The sequence below is a fragment of the Sapajus apella genome, unplaced genomic scaffold (genome assembly GCF_009761245.1).
Source record: "Sapajus apella isolate SASKATOON/1434 unplaced genomic scaffold, GSC_monkey_1.0 scaffold219, whole genome shotgun sequence".
Taxonomy (NCBI): domain Eukaryota; kingdom Metazoa; phylum Chordata; class Mammalia; order Primates; family Cebidae; genus Sapajus; species Sapajus apella.
The window spans coordinates 178,459-201,966 of record NW_022437159.1 but is presented as its reverse complement, the minus strand read 5'-3'; the positions used below and the strand labels follow the sequence as shown (position 1 = coordinate 201,966).

Genomic DNA, 23,508 nt, shown 5'->3' with positions numbered 1-23,508 from the left:
TTCCAGATTCAGTCAAAGAAAAAATTCTAATAAGAGCAGCCATGTTCGGGGTGTGCACGATATGCTGAGTGCCTGGTACACATCCCCTTGTTTAATTCCCACAGAAACTTTGTGAGACAAGTACTACAATCCCTGTTTAACAGATGGGCAAACTGAGGTTTGGAAAAACATTCGTTTACCCAAGGTCACACAGCTGGAAAATGGCAGTGCTGGGATGTGAACCTGAGTGTCCTCGAGGCTGAAGTCTTCCTTGCCACTCCAAGCATCCATCACTTACAGATGTCTGAAAGAGCTGCTGCCCAAAGCCAAATCATCGTTTCCACCAGGTCTGCCATGAAGCTGTGGAAAGGGCTGGGGATGAGGAATGAGGTTACTGAGTCACCTAGGTGCAGGTGTCCACTGCCACCAGGGGCAAATCACTGCCTCTCTCTGGTAGGCTGGATCCCATCTCACCCACAGCAGAGCAGCTGTAGAGAGAGGAAGCTGTTAAGAAACTAGAGGACATGAGTCCGGGCACGGTGGTTCACACCGGTAATTCCAGCACTTTGGGAGGCCAAGGCAGGTGAATCACTTGAGATCAGGAGTTAGAGAACAGTCCGGCCAACATGGTGAAACCCCCATCTCTACTAAAAATACAAAAATTAGCCAGGAATGATGGCGAGCACCTGTAATCCCAGCTGCTCCGGAGGCTGAGGGAGGAGAATCGCTTGAACCCAGGAGGTGGGGGCTGCAGTGAGCTGAGATCGCACCACTGCACTCCAGCCTAGGTGACAGAGCAAGAGTCCATCTCAAAAAAAAGAAAGAAAGAAACTAGAGGACATGTGAATCCTCTGCCCAGGGCACACATGGGAGGCACTCAGTTGTTTCTCCTCTGGCCTCTAGGAGTACACCAATATGACTTTCAGAGGACATCTGCAAACTTATGTTTCTCTCCCAATGGTTCGTGCTTAGTCCTGAAATAAGTTTCTGGACATGATGAAGGGATGTTCTCTGAGTGCCTATGTCAGCAGTTAAATATGAATCCTGATTCAACCCATGATGAAAACTGCATGAGGGAGAAAGCTGGAGGTGGTGTGTGGCCTCTGGAGAACTTTCCCAAACTGAATTACATTCGTTCACATGATGAGAAATCACAGTGAGGACCAAGTGCAGTGCCTGGCACCACTAAATGCTGCTCAGGAACGGTTTCTGGCTGGGTGCGGTGGCTCATGCCTATAATCTCAACGCTTTGGAAGGCTGAGGTGGGAGGGTCGCTTGAGCCCAGCAGTTAAAGACCAGCCTGGCCAACATAGTGAGACAAAAACTTTACAAATTAGCCAGCTGTGGTGGTGTTCACCTGTAGTCCCAGCTACTTGGGAGGCTCAGGCAGAAGGATCACCCAAGTCCAGGAGCTGAAGCTGCAGTGAGCTGACATCACACCACTGCACACCTGCCTGGGTGACAGAGCAAGACACTATCTCAAAAATAATAATAATAATAAAGAAAGGTTGTCGCACCAAATCAATACAGGTTCTAATTCTGAAATGAAACCTTCGAATTTTTTCCATAGCTTATTTTAAAGCTTTCTTTATCAATTGCTTTTTGCTTTCAACAACAATGATAAATTCAACTGAAAGATATATTGAATCCATGTTGCCCATTATAAAACTTAAAGGACAATTTCATCATGGTCCCACAGCTTCCAAATACCACAGGAGGAGAAGCCTGTCTCAGACAAACTCAGATGTTCTAAAATTAAAACAAGGTTGGGCGTGGTAGCTCATGCCTGTAATCCCGGCACTTTGGGAGGCCAAGGCAGGTGGATCACCTGAGCTCAGAAGTTCAAGACCAGTTTGGCCAACATGGTAAAACCTCATCTCTACTAAAAATACCAAAATTAGCTGGGTGTGGTGATGGGCACCTATAATCCCAGCTATTCGGAAAGCTGAAGCAGGAGAATCACTTGAACCTGGAAGATGGGGGTTGTAGTGAGCCGAGATCGTGCCACTGTACTCCAGCCTGGGCAACAGAGCAAGACTCTGTCAAAAAAAAAGAAAAGAAAAGAAGAAAAGAAAGAGCCCAAAAGACACCCTTCTGTATCCAGTTACTCCACATCCCAAAGAACAACAGAATAAAGAAACTTTCCCCTCAAAACCACTGATTGTACCATTATCTGTGCTAACAAAAATAGGGGAAGGCTGTATGCCATGCTGATAGCAGGTTGCAGATTTTCTTGATGGGATATACAAGATTTTCTTGATGGGATATACTATACAATCATCAAACATGACCCTAAAGATGATGCATTAGCTGGAAAAATGTGTCTGATGTACAGTTTAAATACATAAAAGCAAGGTATAAATGGTATGCATTCTGTGGTTAAAATTAGGTTAGCAAATATCTGCCCACAGGATGGATGAGAAAGGATTATGCAAAAAATTAAATAGCCCTTGTTTTAGGACAATGAGTTATATTCAGTAACATTCATCATGCTAAATCAAGATATAGCTTGGTTATTTAAAAAAAAAAAAAAAAAGCAGGGGTGGGGGGAACAGGTACAGTAGCTCAGATCTGTAATCATAGCATTTTGGGAGACTGAGGCAAGAAGACTGTTTGAGGCCAGGAGTTCAAGGCTGCAGTGAGCTGTGATCGCGCCACTGCACTCCAGCCTGTGAGACAGAACGAGACCCTGTCTCAAAAAAAAAAAAAAAAGGAGGAGTGAGAAGGATGGGCAAGCCATCATGCCTTTGCCCAACCTGACAGCCTGGGTAAAGGCGGCAGCCACAGCTCAGAGGTTTGCTGCTGGAGTGCTAATGGGCACTTCAAGGGGCAAGAGTACAATGTGCAGCTGCCTGGAGGAGAGCACTGTGAAAGATCTCCATCTCCCCAACATCCGCCACTGCCCCAGCGAGGGACTCAATTGTTTCCAGAGAGGGGAGAAACACAGAAATCTGTGGGGCAGAGAGGGCTCCTCTGAAGGTGCAGGATCACACCCACACTTCGTGAGGCCCTGAAAGCATAGGACAGTGGGGCACAGGGCTCACAGTGTACCCCTGGCTGCGCCAGCACCACCTCACAGCCAGAGAACTGAGGCTTGGAGAGGCCTCCAGGCTCCTCATCTACAGCCTTCCCCTCCAGCCGACAGTGTTTTCCTCTTCCAGAGTCAGCCCTCCAAAAGCCACCTCCAAAAGCACCAAGCAAGGCATGACAACCCTCAAGCTACACGCACCTCACCATTCCAAGTCCCGAGGACTTGGGGTACTCCCCAGGCTCACCAACTAGGCCAGAGACATGTTCTGAGAACATTCCCCATGAGAACATTTCCCAGGAAGCTGATGAAAGTGGGCAGAGGAACAGGGACCTGGGAGCAGGTGGCCTGACCTGGGCACACACGTACTGTCCCAGGCTGAGTGCCGAACCTGCACACAGGGTTTGCGGACATTCGTCCTTTTCACTCCCATCTTCCAAGGTGGCCTGCAAACCTAAGGGAGCTCAGACCTGGCCCTGTGTGCTCTGCAGAGGTCAAGGCTCCCACTCTGTGACATTTCTCCCTCCATAAAACAATGGCAGTAACCTCTGTCTGTACATCTCATGAGGCTGCTGTGGAAAATTTTTAGGATTTGAAGTAACTTGGAAAGCTCACATTCTGTAAGCACATTATATACAGAGAAACACAGATTTTGATACTGGCACGGATAAACCCAAATTTATCAATGTACATAAACCTCTACAGAACAAGTGCCCACTGCCCACCCCATTGGATCAAAAATCCTTTAGTTGGGTTTCATGCCATTGAGGTGGAATTTCTCTAAAGCATGGCTCCAGCTTAGAGCCCAAGGCTCTCACCCTATTCCTTGGATAGTCACCTACTGGTTTTACCAGCCCCATGTCCTCTCCCCTTCTTCTAGTAACAGCACTCCAAATTGTCCTTTGGGACCATCTTTCACTTCTTGGTCCCTATAGCTCCAGGGCGGTTGATCATCCACACACGTGAACACACACACAGACACACCTGAGCCTGGCCCATCGGGGGGCTGCTCCTCTGGTCTCAGTGACCAGGGTGGGTTATCTGTATTGATAAATGCAGGTGTTTTACACAAGTCCATCAGAGGGAGTTAGGGAATTTTTGCTGGGACTGTTGGGAAACAGAAACTAACGCTAGGATGTGAATCTGGAGCTGCTGGAAGCTTCCCTGGTATTTTATGGGAAAAGTGAGGGCATCCTTGAAAAATATGGAGTCAAGAGGAAGAAACAGAAAATCCAGGCACCTCGAGCTGTGCCTAAGCAGACAATAACCTGGACTTCTCTATTACCCGAGCCAATGAACTCCACACCCCCACTTTTGTTTTGTTTTGTTTTCATTTCTTCCCTTTTATTTGTTGTTGAGACAGCCTCAGTCTGTCACCCAGGCTGGAGTACAGGGGCACAATCACGGCTCACTGCAACCTCAAACACCTGGGCTCAAGCAATCCTCACACCTTGGTCTCTCGAGGAGCTGGGACTACAGGTTTGCACCACCATGCCCAGCTAATTTCTTTCTTTCTTTTTTTTTTTTTTTTTTTGAGATGGAGACGTGCTGTGTCACCCAGGCAGAGTATGGTGGCATGATCTTGGCTCACTGCAACCTCCAACTTCCGGGTTCAAGTGATTCTCCTACCTCAGCCTCCCAAGTAGCTGGGATTACAGGTGTGTGTCATCATGCCTGGCTAATTTTTGTATTTTTAGTAGAAAAGAGGTTTCACCATGTTGGCCAGGCTGGTCTCAAACTCCTGACCTCAGGTGATCTGCCCACCTTGGCCTCCTAAAGTGCTGGGACTACAGGCGTAAGCCACCGAGCCTGGCCACACACACACATGCACGCACGCACACACACACACACACACACACACACACAGAGAAATAAATATATATATATACACACACACACGGGGGGGGTGGGGGGAGAGAGACGAGGTCTTACTACATCGTCCAGGCTGGTCTCGAACTCCTGGGCTCAAGTTATCCACCCACCTCGGCCTCCCAAAGCACTGAGATAATAGGTGTGAGCCACCATGCCCCAGCCTCCTGAAGCTGCACAGAGTTGGAGTCGTGTCACATTGCTATTTGAGGGTAAAAGGATCCAAAGGTGTCCAGAAAGGCTGAAGCTAATGGGATGCTGCTTGGTGAGGGAAGGGGGAACAGCCTGCTCTGGCGACCATGACTCTAACTCTAACTGCATGCACTCTGGAAGGGGATTTGGAGGCCAAAGTCAGATATGGCTGCTAAGAAAGCCAAGGAGCTGAGGAAAAGGCAGGATAGGAGCAGGTAGCAGAGCTTCCCAGGCACGCCGAATGGTGCAGGTGCACCATATGCAGTCTCTGGGTAGACTGACCGCCTTGGTCCTTGGGGGCTGGGGAGTGGCTGGTCGCCTCCAGCCTATTGTCTTCTTCCCTTCCTGCAGTGAAGGGAAGTGTTACCGTTCTTTGCAAGTGCTGTGATACGGGAAAGCTGGCAAGCAGTGTCCTAGAATGCCACCCTTAGTCACTCACTTCGGGGGCAGAACAGCATCCGCTTAAGGGTTAAAGGCTAAAGGCTGCAAAGAATGGGACTGTGCCAGGGAGAATCCCAAACCCATCAACCTTCCCTTCAGCTGTGGCTGGGAGCAAGCTGGACAGCAGAGCCCCAAGGGAGACAGAAATTCTGTGGTTGAAGAATGTTCCCCAAGTGTGGTGCTTGGGAAACACCAAAGTGGAAGGCAGGCCCAGTTACGAAAATTGAAGCGGGCCAGTAGATGACTGAACCCCCACTCTGCCCCATCCTCCTCTGGGCTGACAGAATAAATACTCCATGGTCCCAGCAGGCACTGGAGTAACACTCCACAGCTGACCTTGGGGTAACACTCATGGCCCCGGCTGACACTGGAGTAATGCTCTATGGCCCTGGCTGATCCTAGGGTAACACTCCATGGCCTCAACTGATATGAGAGTAACATCCCACAGCCCTGGTTGACGCTGGGGTAGCACTCCACAGCCCTGGTTGGCGCTGGGGTAGCGCTCCACAGCCCCGGATGATGCTGGGGTAACACTCCGTGGCCCTGGTTGATGCTGGGGTAACACTCCGTGGCTCTGGATGACATTGGCGTAATACTCCATGGCTCAGGTTGACGTTGGAGTAATGCTCCACAGCAGTGGCTAACTCTGTTGGTTGATCCCCAGTAGCCGTGCCCAATATTCCTTCCTACCAAAGCCTCAATTCTGATCCAGTGGCAATATGCCCAGCCTCAGGGGATGAGTCAAGATCAGCCAAAGCCTGCTATGGCAATCGCATTACCCTTGCCAGTGACAGGGTGATGGTGACCCTGTGACCTAGCTCTGGCTAGTGGCTACAAAGGAAGTCTGCTGAAAGGCGGGAAAGTTTCCCCCTGAAGTGCAATTAAAGAGACAAGCTCTCAAGAAGACTGCTCTGTTCCCTGCCCCCTTTCCTTCTACCCAGGCTACTCCAGGATACAGACATAGGTTCCCAGCTGCAGCAGCCATCTTGAGATCATGAGGAAAGGACAAGAGAATGGCAGACACTGAGTGGGACTCAGCTGTGGCCAAGTCACTGACAAACCCATGATGTGCTGACCGTCTTCCAGGCTTCTCTCAAAACGTCAGGTAAGTAAGGACACTTGGGTATTCTGTTACCTGCCATCAAAAGCATATTTACCATCCAGTACTTTTCCTGTATGTTACCATATTTGCTCATAACTACATAGGAGTTGTGACCACAATATTAAAAGAGAGGAAGTGGAAGAGGTGGGATGACAGAGCTGGTAAATGGTGGGACCAGGCCTCAAACTCTCTTCTGTTTGATGGAAAACTTCAGGCATCATCTGCTTTGCTCTGTATAAATTCATTCAGCTTACAGATTCCCCAGCCTCAGGGGCCATGCCTCAAATCTTCAAAGCCAATGTGGGAAAGTCCAATCCAAAATGACAAAATATGTCTTTGAAAGGAATGCCCCAACCCTTGGCTTATTCTAAACATGCTGCTATTATTATAAAGCTCTCCCAAACTGTAGCAAGAAAAAAAAAAAAAAGAGGACAAAAAAAGAGTGGAGAGAGAAAGTGAGCATGCCAGGAAGTCATTGAAAGGAAATTTTTTTTTTTTTTTTTTTTTTTTGGAGCCAGGAAATGTCAAGGAAACAAATGTAGCTATGATTTACACTGCATCTCCAGTTGTGCTGTGGGATTCAAAAATAGGCATCTTAATTAAAACTGACAGCAGAGAGCAGCCTGACAAGTAGAAAAACTGCTAAGGAGGCTGAAAAATCTCCATTTGACGCTGGGTTGACAGTATTTAACCAATATATAGAGTTGGTAAGAGAGAAGGAAAGTGCGTGAATTTTACCCAAGTCTCTAGGCTTTTCTTGTTTTCAAACTGATTGGTCTGGACAATGGAAGGCCAACAGCCAACAATAAATCCATTGTAAGCTGGCGTGGTCTCTTCTGAATATAACTAAATATTTCTTTAATCCTTGCATTCCATTTTTTACTGTATTATGGAGGCCATGTATTCTAAAGTTTTAAGCTTTTATAACATTGTAACTATAGGTGTAAGATGGGGGATTGATTACTTAGGCAGCCTATTTAAAGCACTTTAAAAGGAAAGTATTAGAATTTTTTGCATGAATTTTTTTAGATCGTACTGAAGATATGCTCGTTCATGGCTCTTACTCAGAAATCTTGTTTATCTCTTCCTTTTGTGCCGTGGGAAGGGTCTTTAATGATCACCAGTTAACATGAATATTCCTTTTTTGTAGCTTCTGTATCTTCATTATCAGGCACATCAGCCAGTCCAGAAAAACTTACTTCACAGTTCTGTTCCCAAGGGAACAAAGAGAGTGGGTCCCATATTAACAGTGGCTTTTGTTGGCTTTTTTCCCCCTGACATTAAAGCCATGTATGGTTGGCAAGGATGTCTTTTCTTTAATTTGGACATGGTTTCTGCCTCTGGTTCTCTGAAAGCAAGTTTGTTGGTAGGACAAGCTGCCCGCACACTCACATACATAACTACTTCAGCACTGGCTTAAAAGAGGCTTCACTGAGAACAAATCAGAACTGAAAAACAGCTTCAAGTACAAATGTTCTTTCCTTACAAGATTTTCAGTTCAATACTTATTTGGCCTTCATATCTAATGGCTTGAAAAAGTATCTATACATCTAATTACAGTCAATTATTGACTCCCCATATATGCCTCCCACAGCGCTCTCCTTCCAGCCAGGGAACTCACTGTCACCAGCCAGGCTATGTACACTTCCCATCCAGTGAAATTTTCAAGAGTAGCTCCTAACAGAAATAGACTGGTACCCTGGGAGAGAGAAGCTGTCTCACAGTGGGCACCCAAACAACCAGAAGTTAAACCCCAAGTGCATTCATAATGCACCATCTCCGACTCTCCACTGGCGGGAAAATCTGGCCAGTTTACACTCCAGGCACAGCACGCACCTCAGATACCGAGCTCCGATTAGTGAGTAGTACTATGTGTGAATGGCACAGCAAATTCTCCAGAATCCAGGATTCCCTGGATTCTAGATTTTTCTTTTGCCTTTCTAAACAAGAATAGAGAGAGAGAGAAAGAACACTGCTCTGTCCAGTAACTCATTGTTCAAGCACTGTAGTTCACCCAGGTAAAATTCAGTGCCAGCGGGGTGGAAGAGGAAGCCTGGGAGAGCAACTGCACAGTCTCTCCCCACTGAAGTTCAGGACTTAAGAAGCAACACTTCCCAGCAGTGGCTGCTTGCGCAGGATGTCCCTCCCTCCTAAAATAGACACAATTTGTAGTTCCTTGTAAAATGATTGTACTAGGATTTCTGAGTTACTCAATCAGGGCTTTCGGTTTATTTTTACCAAATAAGAGAGGCCTCCTATGAGAAAGAGCAGCCGCAGATGTATCAGTAACAGGTAGAAACTTTACTGGCCCTCCATAAATCAATGCAACATCCCCCTGGTCTCCAGGGATTTGCCAAAAGATAATGAGCAGTAATTATAAAACCATCGCAAGGAGATGCCAGCAGGGCTCAAAGACAGTTCTGAAGTCTGCAGACCCTTCCAAGGGGAAAATAGGAAATCATTTCATGAAGCAGCAATTTTACCCAGAACCCGGCTAGAAGAGCTGCAATACTAGCTTAAGTGACTAAGAAACAGGTGGGGTGAACAAGAGGTGTGGTACACAGTCATCTTCTCCTACTTTCCTTGAGTCCAAAGGAACTCAACATTGGAAACACAGCTGGATACATTAATAAAGATCCCAGCTGGGCAAAGTCTAGGGAATTGAGGGTGAACAGGCCAGTCCTCCCTCTCCCCTACCTTGAAACACTGCCTCTTTTCACACAGCAATTAAGGATGCCCCCTTGGGCAGTGGCCTTGGGGGTCTGGGGCAGCCATCTATCCCAGGAGGAGGAGGAAGGCTCCAGAAGAGGCTCTGGCCAGCCCGCCAGGCCTGTCCCAGTTCTGTGGGGAGGGGAACTACCACACAAAAGGTGGAGGCTTTGGCCAACATGTTGGGTGAGGGCTTTGAGGACCCAAATGTGGCCCTTACTTTGAAGACACACAGCAGCAATCTTATCCCTTAGAAGTGTCACAGAGCCTCATATGAGCTTTCAAGTAAGCTGTGGAAGTCGCGATTCCCATTTATGGGATGGGAAACTCAGGATGTCCTGTGAGCCCACATCCCAGATGGCACCATCTGAAACCAGAATCCAGCTCCTCTACCCCGGATTTCTTCTCCTTCACCTCATCCTACCAAGTCATGTGGGCGCCCCCCACCCCCATCCCCCAGGCCTCAATGCACAGGTGATGGCTCAGCCTTGGGGCCTGAGCTGCTGGAGACACACCGGGGCACCGCGAGGCCCAGCCCTCGGGCCTGTCTGAGGCTTCCCTCCACCGTGACAGCCACCTCACCAAGTGACCAGCGTTAGTTGGGAACAGTAGCTGCTACTGGTGACAGTCACTACACACCTCGCACAAGCCTCATCTTTATCTTGGCCGCTGGCCGCCAACGGGAAGCAACGTGTCCGAGAGCACACCCCGTGGAGACTGACTCTAGGTCTGTTACTCCAAAGTCACTGGTCTCTCCTTTCTCTTTCCTGCGGCTGACTGCCTGGCACGGGACTCTGAGGCGGCAACGGAGACCGCAAAATCCCTTGGGGCCAGCACCCCCAGCCTCCACCTTGGCGCAGACGCGCCCGTCTCTGGGATGACCCAGAGCGCACGCAGCCGGCGGGCGACCCTCCTCCTAGAGACCGGCACGCTGCCCCTGGCTCGAGCGCACGGCCACCCCCAGCCCGACACAACCCCCGAGTCCGCCCTCGATACGCGCCCCGGCGCTCACCTCTCGCAGCAGACGCTCCAGGTGTGGCTCGGCCCAGGCGGCCCCGGAGCCGGGCGGCCCCGCGCGCCGCAGGAGCTCCCGCTCCTCCTCGAGCGCCGCCACCCGGCCCTGCAGCGCGGCCGCCTGGACGCCCAGCAGCAGGCAGGCGGCCGCCGAGCCCATGGAAAGCAGCAGGCACAGCGCGCTCACCGCCCGCGACCCGGCCGTCGTCGCCGGGCGGCCCCCACCGCGGCCGCCGCCCGCTGCGTTGCCCTTCCCTGCGTCGCCACCGCCACCAGCGCTCTCTCCTGGGCCCATGGCGCGTTCGTCGCGCGTGGATTCTCCGAAGGGACGATGCTGAGCTGGGGCTGAGGTTGAGCGCGTGAGGAACAGGCGAGACAGCCCGAGGCGCGAGGTCCGCCGGGCGCGGGGCTTCGCCTCCGGGTAGCCGCGTATTGCGGCGCACGCCCCCCCTCACCGCCGCCAACTCCTCCACAGCGGCCACTTTGGGCAGTTTCCTCTATGCAAATAGACCCTGCCAGAAAAGGAGCCGGGACCCACCCAGGGGAGGAGCGGCCGCGCTGGCCCCGCGCGGCGAGGGGGCGGGGGCGAGGAGGGAACTAGCTCCTGGGAGCCACCGGTCCGCGCCAGGCTGATCCCACGCGCAGCGCGCACCTCCGCACTCACCCGCCCCGGTCGCCGGCACCCGCCCCCGCGCCCGCACCTCTGCGGCTGCCCCAGCCCAAGTCAGCACGGAGGACCCCAGAGGTCGGAGGGGCGCCCAGCGACCCCTCGCGCCTTCTGCAGCCCACCCCTGCCTGGAACACTCACCACTCGTGCCTTAGGAACATTCCTCTAAACTTGGGAATTAACCTTTCTGACACTTGTAAAAAGTTCAAAACTTCAAATCCTGTGGAAAACTTAGTGCGTCTGTTCTGGGTGGTGGATTAGCGCCGCTTCGTGGCGGAAAGCGACCTCTGCGCACTCACATTAGGAAACGCAGGGTGAGATTGAGCCAAGTAGAAATACGCCTCTTAGAATCTCCTCTCACGAGTTCTTAATGTGCCAGACATCGGTGCGGGAAACAAAAATGCTAAGACTCTGTTTCTGGCCTAGAGAGGGCTTGTGAGAAAACTGATACTATAACGAATGGCAAAGATTCAGAAAATGAATTCCAAATCTTGTTAAACTGATGACTTAATTCTGTATTAGAAACACAACTTGGCCAAATATTATGATCTACTATGCACCACACTTAACCTGTACTGCGATTCTGCTGCAAATTTAAATCACAGGGCTGAGGCAAGAAGGCTCTGGCGTACAGCCTGGGTCCACAGAACAGAATGAGTGGCACTAACAAGTCTTGGCAGGAAAGGGAGGAACTGCTGGAAGTCAGGCTGGGTTCAGATTCCTACCAGGCATATTCACGTCCTAAATGGGTCCCAGGTAACACTTCCGCTAACTCCTGTAATTTCTAAATAAAAACAACAAACCAGTAGCTCAGATCTTTGTGATTTGAGTAACCCCACAACCATTTTGTATTTTTTTTTTTTTAGAAAAATACATTATATCTTCCCTCTGACTCTCTGGATATCTTCTGGTTGTCTAATTTATGTGGATACTCACCTTTTAGAATTGTTGAGTGCCTCTGGCTAACGTGTTCCTTTTCCTCCCCTTAATTCAGAGGGGAACCCCTGAGATGGCTAGATGGCTGGGGGTTACGGTTCTATAGAGATAGCCTTGGCTCTGTGCTAAAGTCTAGTGTATGCCCAGTAGAATGAAAAGTACTTGTGCTAAGCAAACTTTTTTTTTTTTTTTTGAGACGGAGTTTCGGTCTCGTTGCCCAGGCTGGAGTGCAATGGCGCGATCTCGGCTCACCGCAACCTCCGCCTCCTGGGTTCAGGCAATTCTCCTGCCTCAGCCTCCTGAGTAGCTGGGATTACAGGCATGCGCCACCATGCCCAGCTGATTTTTTGTATTTTTAGTAGAGACGGGGTTTCACCATGTTGACCAGGATGGTCTCGATCTCTTGACCTCGTGATCCACCCGCCTCGGCCTCCCAAAGTGCTGGGATTACAGGCCACCGCGCCCGGCCTAAGCAAACTTGACAGTCTATTCTGAAAAGAGGCCAACGCCCTCTTGCAAGTCAGCACTAAATTCTTTTTTTTTTTTTAGATGGAATCTCACTCTGTCGCCCAGGCTGGAGTGCAATGGTACGATCTCGGCTATTGCAACCTCTGCCTTCTGGGTTCAAGCGATTCTCCTGCCTCAGCCTCCTGAGTAAATGGGATTACAAGCGTGTGCTACCGTGCCCAGCTAATTTTTATATATTTAGTAGAGATGGGGTTTCACCATCTTGGCCAGGCTGGTCTTGAACTCCTGACCTCGTGATCTGCCCACCTTGGCCTCCCAAAGTGCTGAGATTACAGGCATGAGCTACAGTGCCCAGCCGAGCACTACATTCTTACACATAGGTTAACGGCACACCACCTACTTATGTTAATGTTACTGCATGTATTGTTCACCATGTCCTCTCCTGTGTATTGAAAAAGCCAAGCTCACTGGCCCCTTGGGCCTCTGCCCTTGCCTACCACCTCACTACCTGCATTCCTGCTCTCAGATCTTTGAACGGCAAGCCCCTCTTCATCCTACTGGTCAAGGTCCTCAACCTCATTGCTTCTAAAAGACCTTCCCAGACTGCCCAATTTAAAGTGGCCAGATCCTCAGTCCCCTCAGGATTAATCAGGGAATTGGGGCAGCTGAATTAAGATGGAAATGCTGTCAGCCGGGCGCGGTGGCTCAAGCCTGTAATCCCAGCACTTTGGGAGGCCGAGGCGGGTGGATCACGAGGTCAAGAGATCCAGACCATCCTGGTCAACATGGTGAAACCCTGTCTCTACTAAAAATACAAAAAATTAGCTGGGCATGGTGGTGCATTCCTGTAATCCCAGCTACTCAGGAGGTTGAGGCAGGAGAATTGCCTGAACCCAGGAGGCGGAGGTTGCAGTGGGCCGAGATCGCGCCATTGCACTCCAGCCTGGGTAACATGAGTGAAACTCCGTCTAAATAAAAAAAAAAAAAAAAAAAAGATGGAAATGGAAATGCTGTCTACAACTCATTCTAAAAGACAAAAAGGAAAATAACGTGTCCATTAGGGTCCTGGAAGAATAGATGGCATCCTCAGAGAGGGTGACTCAAGACAGCCTGTATGTAGTGCCACTTCACAAAGTAGAGACCACAGGTGCTCAGCAGGGGAGGCCAAAGCAGCACTTTGGTGGTATTGACAGTAGGAGGCCATTACCATCCCTAACTATGAACCCTGGGGAACTTGGAGCTATAGAAGAGGGCTGCTCCACAGCAGCTGTGGCCTTTGGTTAAGGAGCGCAGCCTCTGCAAAGCCATGGCTTGGAAGGGAGTGAGCTCACAGAATACTCAACCGCTCTCTCCTGCTCTTTGATCTACTGGGGACTTCAAATGACCAAACCTCCAGAGCAAGAGGAGGCCAGCTTCCTAAAGGGCAGATAGCAGAGGCAGAAGGGTGGAGGGAAGGTCTTGAGGGAGAAAAAAAAAGAGTATCTACTAACCTATCATGTATAGCAGCACCACCTAACAGTAGACAGCACTTATATCAGTCTTGCTACTGCTGCCTATGAATGGCTAACTTGTCAGCAATAGACTAAACAAGGTACTCAGGGAGACCAACTGGCCACCTGGTGGCAAACCAACCACTTTGGATTCCCTTCCTCCTGGAAGGGCCAGGTTTGTCCCTCACAGGGATAACACCAGGCCTGGGCTTGTCTTTCCTGCCTGCAGAGTCTCAGCCAGCATCACTATCCTTACGGAATGCCCAACCCACGGGTACAGGATCTCACACATGACCACACCCAACCAGGGCACCCACTTTACAGTAAATGTGTGGGGGGTGAGCCCATGGACCAAGGAATCCACTGGTTGTATTGCACCCTGCACTGGTCAGGAGCAACCAGCCACACAGAATACTGGAAATGCCTTCTGAAGGCACAGATGAAGCACCAGCTCAGAGGCCATTCCCTGAAGGATGCAGTGTCATCTCTCAGGATGTAGTGTATGCATTAAATCAGGAACCTCTCTATGATGCTGTGTTCCCAGTAAGAATACTTGGGAAACCAGGGATAGAATACTCCAGGAACCCAGGGGTAGAAGCACTAGCTATCCCTCCCCATGACCTCATGGGGAGTTGTGCTTGCTATTCCAACCAGGTTCAAGAGGGTTGGAGGTCCTAGTTCTCAAAGGGTTTACATTCTTGCCAGGAGACACAGTAGGGGTTCCATTAAACTACAAGCTATGGCTGCCACCCAGGGCACTTTGAACTCTGTATATAGGGACCTGAAATCAAGAAGACACCATTTGGCAGAGGCAACTGACCCTAATGAGGAGAAAGTCCCATTAATTTGGCATCATCATTCAGCTTTTATCCAATGCGGGCAGGAAAGAATAGGCTGGGCACCTCATGATACTCCTTTGCCCCACTGCAACTGGAACAAAAACGTGTAGCATCCCTGGCCTGACGATTGACAAATGCTCAGACTCTTGGAGATAAAAGGAGCATAATAAAATATTTTCTAAAATAGGGATTACTTGGGTCAGACGGGGTTGACAACCACTAAAGAAGTAATGTTAATAATGAAAAGGTTCAAATATGTTTAAACTGCTGTTCAAGAAGGCATGGCTATGTAACCCAGTTTATAAAAATTTTCAGCAGAAAATTGTTTAAATTAAGCCACAAGGTTTAAAGTGATAGCAAAGGGTTTGTTTGTTTTTTAAGGCAATGTAATTTTAAAATGATTTTTTAAAAAGGCAATGTTAAAAAAGGCACCAGGTTTTGATTCAATGCCTAGATTCTAGTTCTGGCTCCCCTCATATCTCACAGGATAAACTGAAACAAGCTATAGATCCTCACTTTTTATTTACCTTCTTTTTTTAGACATGGGGTTCTCACTATATTGCCCAGGCCAGTCTTGAACTCCTGGAGTCAAGCAATCCTTCTGCCTTGGCCTCCCAAATGCTGGGATTACAAATGTGAGCCACCATGCCTGGCCACCTTTTAGTTTTTAAAACAGATATTGACATGGACCAGATTTACTATCCTACTATTTGAAACAAATAAAAAGCCAAGAAAACTGTATAAACATCAGTTTTTGAGACACGAGACAACAGGAAACAAAGATCAGTGATTCTTGGGAGATGGGAGACAAAGTGAACCCAAGGATTGCCATAGATTCCTACTCTGGAGAGATTTTCCAGGACACAATGCAGGTAGAGCCAGTGGAAGGTAAAGAGAGAGAGCTGAGTCCAGGGAGGCCAAAGGAGTTAGAATTTGCAGAGAGGGGAGAGCTGCACAGAGAACAAGAGATCTGCAACTAGTCCCTCTGAAGCCTTCACCTGAGGACTCATCAACATGCGTGTGTGAGGAACCAACCTGAGGCCAGGACGGAATAACCCAAAAGGATTAGACTCTAATAATTGGCAAATACAAACCCCACAGCTCACACAAAGCCAGACATAGTTCTTCCTACCAACCAGTATGGAAAATCTGATAACTCAGAGAACATTGGGTACTCAAAAAGCTTTTGTATCAGTAGTGGGGAAATAACTAGCCCTAGACTAAATGCTGCCCTGGTCCTGTCTAACAAAGCTTAAAACCCAAACCTGAAGAGCTCAAACTGATTCAGATACTTAATCATGTCCCACAATAAAGCATACAGAATTTTACCCAATAAGGTAAAAGGTAAAATTACCAGGCATGCAAAGCAAGAAAATATGACCCATAATAGAAGAAAATGTAATTAATCAAAACCAACCCAGAAATGACAGAGATAACAGAATTATTAGTAAGCAAAGCTATTAAAAGCTCTAACAGTATTCCATATGTTCACGGAACTAGAGGGAAGATTTCACATGTTAAGTAGAGACATGAAAGATGTCTTTTAAAAAGACTTAAAAATTTCTAGAGATTAAAATGGTAATGTTTGAGGTGAAAAATACATTGGATGACTTTAAAGGCAAATTAGACACTGGAGCAAAAGATTAATGAACTTAAAAATATATATCAATATAAACAAAATGAAACAGTGAGAAAAATATTGAAAAAAATGAAAAGTATCAGTGATCTGTGCAATCACTTCATGTGGCCTAATGTATTGCTGGAGTCCCTAGGGACAAGGGCAAAAAAAAAATTTGAATAATGCCTCAAAAAATTTTCCAAATTTGGTAAGAACTATAAACCCACACACAGACCCAGTAATTTCAAGAAACCCATGCACAAGAAACATGAAGACAACCACGCAAGCCAAATTATAATCAAAATGCTTGAAATGAGTGAAAGAAAACAATGTAACCATAAAAAGAGACACAAATAAAGTAACAAAGATAACAGATGTTTTTGTTGGAAACAATGCAACCCAGAAGATAGGTAAACAACATCTTTTGTCAACCTAGAATTTTATACGTAGCAAAATTATCTTTCAAAAAACGAAGGCTAAATAGAGAGACTCATAGACATACAAAAGCTGACAGAATTCATTTACCCTCAGACTCACAATTTTAAAAATGTTAATGGAAGTAATTCAGGCAGAAGGAAAACCATGACAGATGAAAATATGAACTTCCACAAGGACTGAAGAGCATAGGAAATGCTAACTCTGTGGGTAAATATGAGGCTTCTTTTCTTATTTACATCTCTTTTAAAGATAATGATTTAAAGCAAATATATATATATATATGTATGTAGTGGGTTTTTAACATGGATGGTTTTTAACATGTATACTATAAATGCTAAAGCAACTGCTAAACACACACAATAGTTATAGCTAATAAGCCAGCAAAGGAGATAAAATATGCAGAAAAATACTCAACCTAAAATAAGGCAGAAAAAGAGGAAAATAGTAATAAAGAACAAATGGAACAGAAAATATCAAGATGGCAGATCTAAACCAAACCACATCAATAATTACACTAAATGTATGTTGTCCAAACATAGCTAAAAGGCAAAAGATTGTTATATGGATAAAAAAGCAAGACCCAACTATATACTGCCTCTAAGAAACATTTTATTTTATTTTATTTTTTGAGACGGAGTTTCACTCTTGTTACCCAGGCTGGAGTGCAATGTCGTGATCTCGGCTCACCGCAACCTCCGCCTCCTGGGTTCAGGCAATTCTCCTGCCTCAACCTCCTGAGTAGCTGGGATTACAGGCATGCGCCACCATGCCCAGCTAATTTTTTGTATTTTTAGTAGAGACAGGGTTTCACCATGTTGACCAGGATGGTCTCGATCTCTTGACCTCGTGACCCACCCGCCTCAGCCTCCCAAAGTGCTGGGATTACAGGCTTGAGCCACCGCGCCCGGCAGAAACATTTAAAAGACACCAAAAAATTACAAGGATTGAAAAAGGTACTGTGCTAATATTGAAATGGAGATAATTTCTATTTGCACTTCACTCTTTTATGATTCTTATAGAGTGAAAAACAAAATAACAAGAAAATAATTTGTAGGCTATAGAATACTGATAAACCAAGAATAGAAGGAATAGATCAAGAAATGGTGAAAATAATAGCTCCTATTCACTAGCACTTTATGTAATTTATTTCATTTAATACTCACAACCCTCAGGAAGTTAGGTATTAGTACTCCAATTCAAAGATGAGGAGATGGCAGAGATTATGTAACTTGTCCACATAATACAGGTGTCAACAGGGTCTGAGTCCAACGAACTCTGCTGTCAGGCAAACCATATTGCTCTCATGTTATACAGTTGTTGTGAGGACACTCTAAATATTTAAATGTTTCCAAAGTAATCTAAAAGTGTAAACAGCGAGATCTTTTAAAAATAAACTCCCCTAGCAATGAGATACTCTAAATATCATAAAGGCTTGCTTTTGTCATTCTCAAAACCATACTTGCTCATGTTGTCTTTAGCTAGAAGCAAACCAAACAGCTTTTAAAAACACTTGATTTTTTTGTTTTAAAAACTCTACAATGGAAAAATCTTTAAGTCACCTGGGTAGCCAGGGCAGGGGGATCTTATAAAAATCTATTAATCTTTATTCCATTTTATTACACTGACTGCTGGCCTATGGCATTCCAGCCTCAAAGGGTATTTAATTCAAGTGTTCATTATTAAATCTATACAATCTATGCCTCACTTTTTTTTTTTTTTTTTTGAGGCCGAGTTTTGCTTTTGTCACCAGGCTGGGGTACAATGGCACAACTTCGGCTCACTGCAACCTCCATTCAAGGGATTCTCCTGCCTCAGTCTCCCAAGTAGCTGGGATTACAAGTGCCTACCACCATGTCTAGCTAATTTTTGTATTTTTAGTAGAGATGGGGTTTTGCGATGTTGGCTAGGCTGGTCTCAAACTCCTGACCTCAGGTGATCCACCCATCTCGGCCTCCCAAAGTGCTGGGATTACAGGTGTGAGCCACCATGCCTAGCCTTCTCAGTCTTTTAGTTAGATTTCTTACCAGAATTAACCATTAAAACCAAGAAAGGAGTGAATGATTAAAAAAAAAATCAATCTGAATCGTGAACACATTTGTTAAATACAAATTTCTTTCAAAGTTCTACTCCTTCCAATTTCAGTGAAATGCTACAAGAAAAACGTTAATGGATAAAAACTAGAATTGACAGTAACTTCTGGTGCCATAGAGAACAATTAAAATTACTTAAAAAATGAGAAGTTGGCCAGGCATGGTGGCTCACACCTGTAATCCCAACACTTTGGGAGACCAAGGCAGGTGAATCGCCTGAGGTCAGGAGTTACCAAACTGGCCAATATGGTGAAACCCCGTCTCTACTAAAAATACAAAAATTAGCTGGGCGTACTAGCGCATGCCTACGATCCCAGCTACTCGGAAGGCTGAGGCAGGAGAATCACCTGAATCCGGGAGGCGGAGGTTTTAGTGAGCTGAGATTGCACCATTGCACTGTAACCTGGGCAACAAAAGGAAAACTCCATCTCAAGAAAAACAAACAAACAAAAAACAAGAAGTTGTTTGGGTTAAAACATTTATAGAAAAAGTAACTGCTACTTTCTAGTGGAACTACCAAATGCCAGATAATCTGCTAGATGATTCAATCACCCTGTAACATAGATATCACTTCTAAGTAATCCCAAGTAACAAAATAAAATTATTTTACTTGGTCGTGTGTCAGAGAGGATCTGAGATTAAAGTTCTAAACATGGTGCCAAAAAATCCAAGTCCTTTCAATACACTAAACTGCTAGCTCAAGGAATTAGATGAAAGGTAAGAAATGAAGAGCAAAGAGCTAAAACCTTTATATTACAGTTTCAATCGAGAGGCTAAATTCCAGGTTAACTTTTTTTTTTTAAGACAGGTGCTGCATTCTTCCCATTTCATCACTTCAGGAAGTACACCGTCTAGTTATCAAACTTAGGTTGTGACTGATCACTGAGTTCAGGCATTGCCAGCCCAATCCCTCCATGATAAAGTCCCCTGATATGATTTGGCTCTGGGTCCCCACCCAAATCTCATCTTGAATTATGATCCCCATGTGTCAAGGGAGGTAGGTGATTAGATCATGGGGGTAGTTACCCCATGCTGTTCTCATGATAGGGAGTTTTCACAAGATCTGATGGTTTTATAAGGGGCTCTTATAAAACCATCACTTCTCCTGCCACCATGTAAGATGTGCCTGCTTCCCCTTCTGTCATGACTGTAAGTTTCCTGAGGCCTCCCCAGTCATGCAAAACTGTGAGGCAATTAAACCTCCTTCCTTTATAAATTAACAAGTCTCGAAAGTAGTATCTTTACAGCAGTGTGAAAACAGACTAATATATCCTCCAATTTTCACCCAATGATTTAGCCTCTGATGATGATTAGGTGCCTGGATCCATTATTTTATTAAAAGTTGTAATATATTTCTAACATCCCTACTGAATTTATTATAATAAATTCTGCTTAAAAGTTTTATTTTACAGTCAATTTGTTTGAATTGGGACGAGAGTCCACCACATGCTAATATGTCTCAGGAGTATGTATATTCTCCACCTCCAAGCTCATTCCACTTTTTTGCTAATAAAACTGGGTCATTTGTCTTCAAGAATTTCCCATATTCAATATTTCATCATAGTGACATTCATTCCACTAGTCTCGTCTTGACTGGGTCCTGATTCAAACCAATCAACTATAAAATGTCATTTTCTTCACACATTCATGAAACTTTACATATGGACTGAATATCAGATAATGTTAGATATCATAGTGACATTATGAGAAAATATTTACCTGTTAAAAGTATTTTAAGAATTAAATACCATATTATGTCACATTCCATAATTTAAAAAAATTTATCAAATTATTTTAATTAAAACATAATCAAAAATTATGAGTGACATACGGTATCTGGCATTTGTATTTAAATACAACAGGGAACTTAAATTGGGGAAAAGGAACATTTGCAAAACGTTTTTAATTCTTGAAGCTGGGCTATATGTATATAGAAATTCATTATTCTGTTTGACTTTTACATTCTATTTTTAAAAAATTACTCCCTAATATAGAACTGGCCAACTCTCCCAAACGACTTAAACTGAGTATATTCTTATTAGGGGAATTTAGTCTTTTAAGTATATCCCAAAAGGCTGGATTGACAGTTACAAAACTAACTTTACTTTTGAACATTACATTCCCTTTACTGAAAAACGTAACAGGCCATGCACAGTGGCTCATGTCTGCAATCCCAGCAACTTTGGGAGGCTAAGGCGAAAGGATTGCTTGACTCCAGGAGTGTGAGGCTGCAGTAAGCTGTGATCGCACCAGTGCACTCCAGCCTGGGTGAAAAAGTGAGACCCCAGTTCTAAAAGCAAACAAAATGAACTCCAACAAAACCAACCAACCAACCAAATTCAAAAACTATAGTAAGACCTTTCAGGGATTTAGGTGGAGAGATCAACTTCTTAAAAACAGTGATCAAATGATTTAAAAAAAAAAAAAAAAAAAACCACCTTTAAGACTTAAGAATTGTTTGCAAATATAAGCTCTACTAAAATTGTCAGCTATTATTGACAATGAATTCTTCTGACTACAATATTTGAAAATGTTAACTTTTTTTTTTTTTTTTTTTTTGAGACGGAGTTTCACTCATGTTACCCAGGGTGGAGTGCAATGGCGCAATCTCGGCTCACCGCAACCTCTGCCTCCTGGGTTCAGGCAATTCTCCTGCCTCAGCCTCCTGAGTAGCTGGGATTACAAGCACGCGCCACCATGCCCAGCTAATTTTTTGTATTTTTAGTAGAGACGGGGTTTCACCCTGTTGACCAGGATGGTCTCGATCTCCTGACCTCGTGATCCACCCGCCTCGGCCTCCCAAAGTGCTGGGATTACAGGCTTGAGCCACCGCGCCCGGCGAAAATGTAACTTTTTTAAATCAAGTACTAGACGTTTAAAGTATTTCACTTGCACCAAATTTTGTGGGAATCAGAACTGTGAAATGGGAAGGGAGTTAAAACCCAGGTCACCTAACTGCCAAAGTGTTTCTTCATTCCAGGATGTCAAAATAAGCCTTAAATAGTGGTATCTGCCTACTTAAAAATGTTATGTTTTCAACTGGCCATGCAATGTTTAACTCATTTAGTAAATAAAAATTTGAATAAATGAAAGTATTAACCTGGGTTTTATTATTCCATTTTACTCCAAGTCATTTCACAGTAGAGCTGGGAATAAGAATTAAACTGATTGTTCTGACTCAATGTATTATTACTGAAAAACAGTTAGAATCTAGCAAACCCGAATTTAAGTCACAATTACTAGGAGACTTAGCCAAGCCAGTTCCAGTTTCACTAGTACATAGCCCTTCCAGACTACTCAGAATAGTTTTCAATTTTATGATGTGTAAAATTGTTAGTAGTTTGTCTCCTTGCTGACAGCAGAAGTCAATTTAATTCAACTACTCTGAAAATTCTGATGACTGCATGGATGAATAAAAAATCTCAAGAAAATCAGCAGCAGCAGCAAACTGGAAATAATCTACTTAGCTGCACTTTACAAATGCCTCAGGAAAAACTGTTTTAACATCAAATGCTTTCTTAAAAATAATTATCACAGAGTTCAACTATTCTGAAGGTACAGTCACTGTATTTGGACTGCATCAGAGACCTAAACATAATTTATGCAGTGATTCTATGACAAACTTTGTTTCAGCTTTCTTAAACTCCTAGTCTAGGAACACAGCCTTACTGTATTGACAAATATTGCCCCTAAATAACATAGGAAACCAAACTTGGTTTCACTATTTGTCCTACAAGAAAATCCCATGCATTTCATGTTTAAAAACAGATTAGCCGGGCACAGTGGCTCATGCCTATAACAACAGTACTTTGCGAGGCTGAGGCAGGAAGATCACTTGAGGTCAGGAGTTCAAGACCAGCCTGGCCAACATGGTGAAACCTTGCCTCTACTAAAAATACAAAAATTAGCCAGTCCTGGTGGCACACGCCTGTAATCCCAGCAACTCAGGAAGCTGAGAAAGAGAATTGCTTGAGCCCAGGAGGCAGAAGTTTGCAGTGAGGCAAGATCATGACACTGCACTCCAACTTGGGCAACAGAGCAAGACTCTATTTAAAAAAAAAAACAAAAACATAAACAGATAAAACTCCAATATTTGTGCAATGCACTTATGACATGGGGATACTTTTAACAAAAAATAACTATCTTAATCAGCACTTAGAAATTCTACAACAAAAAATATTCCTACCTGGCTGACTGAACCATAGTAACGAGACTTTTTTTCCTTTTACTCAATTAAGTAACATTTACCATATAGTGGGTTTTCTTTCTTTCTTTTTTGAGACAGAGTCTGGCTCTGTCATCCAGGCTTGAGTGCAGTGGCACCATCTTGGCTCACCGCAACCTCCACCTTCACTGCAACCTCCACCTCCTGGGTTCAAGCAATTCCCATGCCTCAGCCTCCCAAGTAGCTGGGATTACAGTCGCACCACATCCAGCTAATATTTTGCATCTTTAGTAGAGATGGTGTTTCACTATGTTGGCCAGGCTGGTTTCAAACTCCTGGCCTCAGGTGATCCGCCTACCTCGGCTTCCCAAAGTGGTGGGAATACAGGCGTGAACCACCACACTCAGTTCACATAGTTTTCATGTGAAAACAAGGACAGTAAAACAACAACAACAACAAACCC

At 45.4% G+C, this 23,508-nt stretch overlaps 1 protein-coding gene across 6 annotated transcripts in view; it reads right to left on the bottom strand.

Annotated features, from left to right (window-relative positions):
• The window catches only part of COL23A1 (collagen type XXIII alpha 1 chain), a 355,575-nt gene extending 344,592 nt beyond the window's left edge, over positions 1-10,983 (bottom strand). For all 6 annotated transcript variants that reach the window (XM_032270901.1, XM_032270900.1, XM_032270903.1 and 3 more), the window contains exon 1: positions 10,333-10,983. In XM_032270901.1, coding sequence (XP_032126792.1) covers positions 10,333-10,629 — 297 coding nt within the window. In that variant the 5' untranslated portion in view covers positions 10,630-10,983. The remainder of the gene's footprint in view (positions 1-10,332) is intronic.
• Between the last annotated feature and the right edge of the window lie 12,525 nt (positions 10,984-23,508).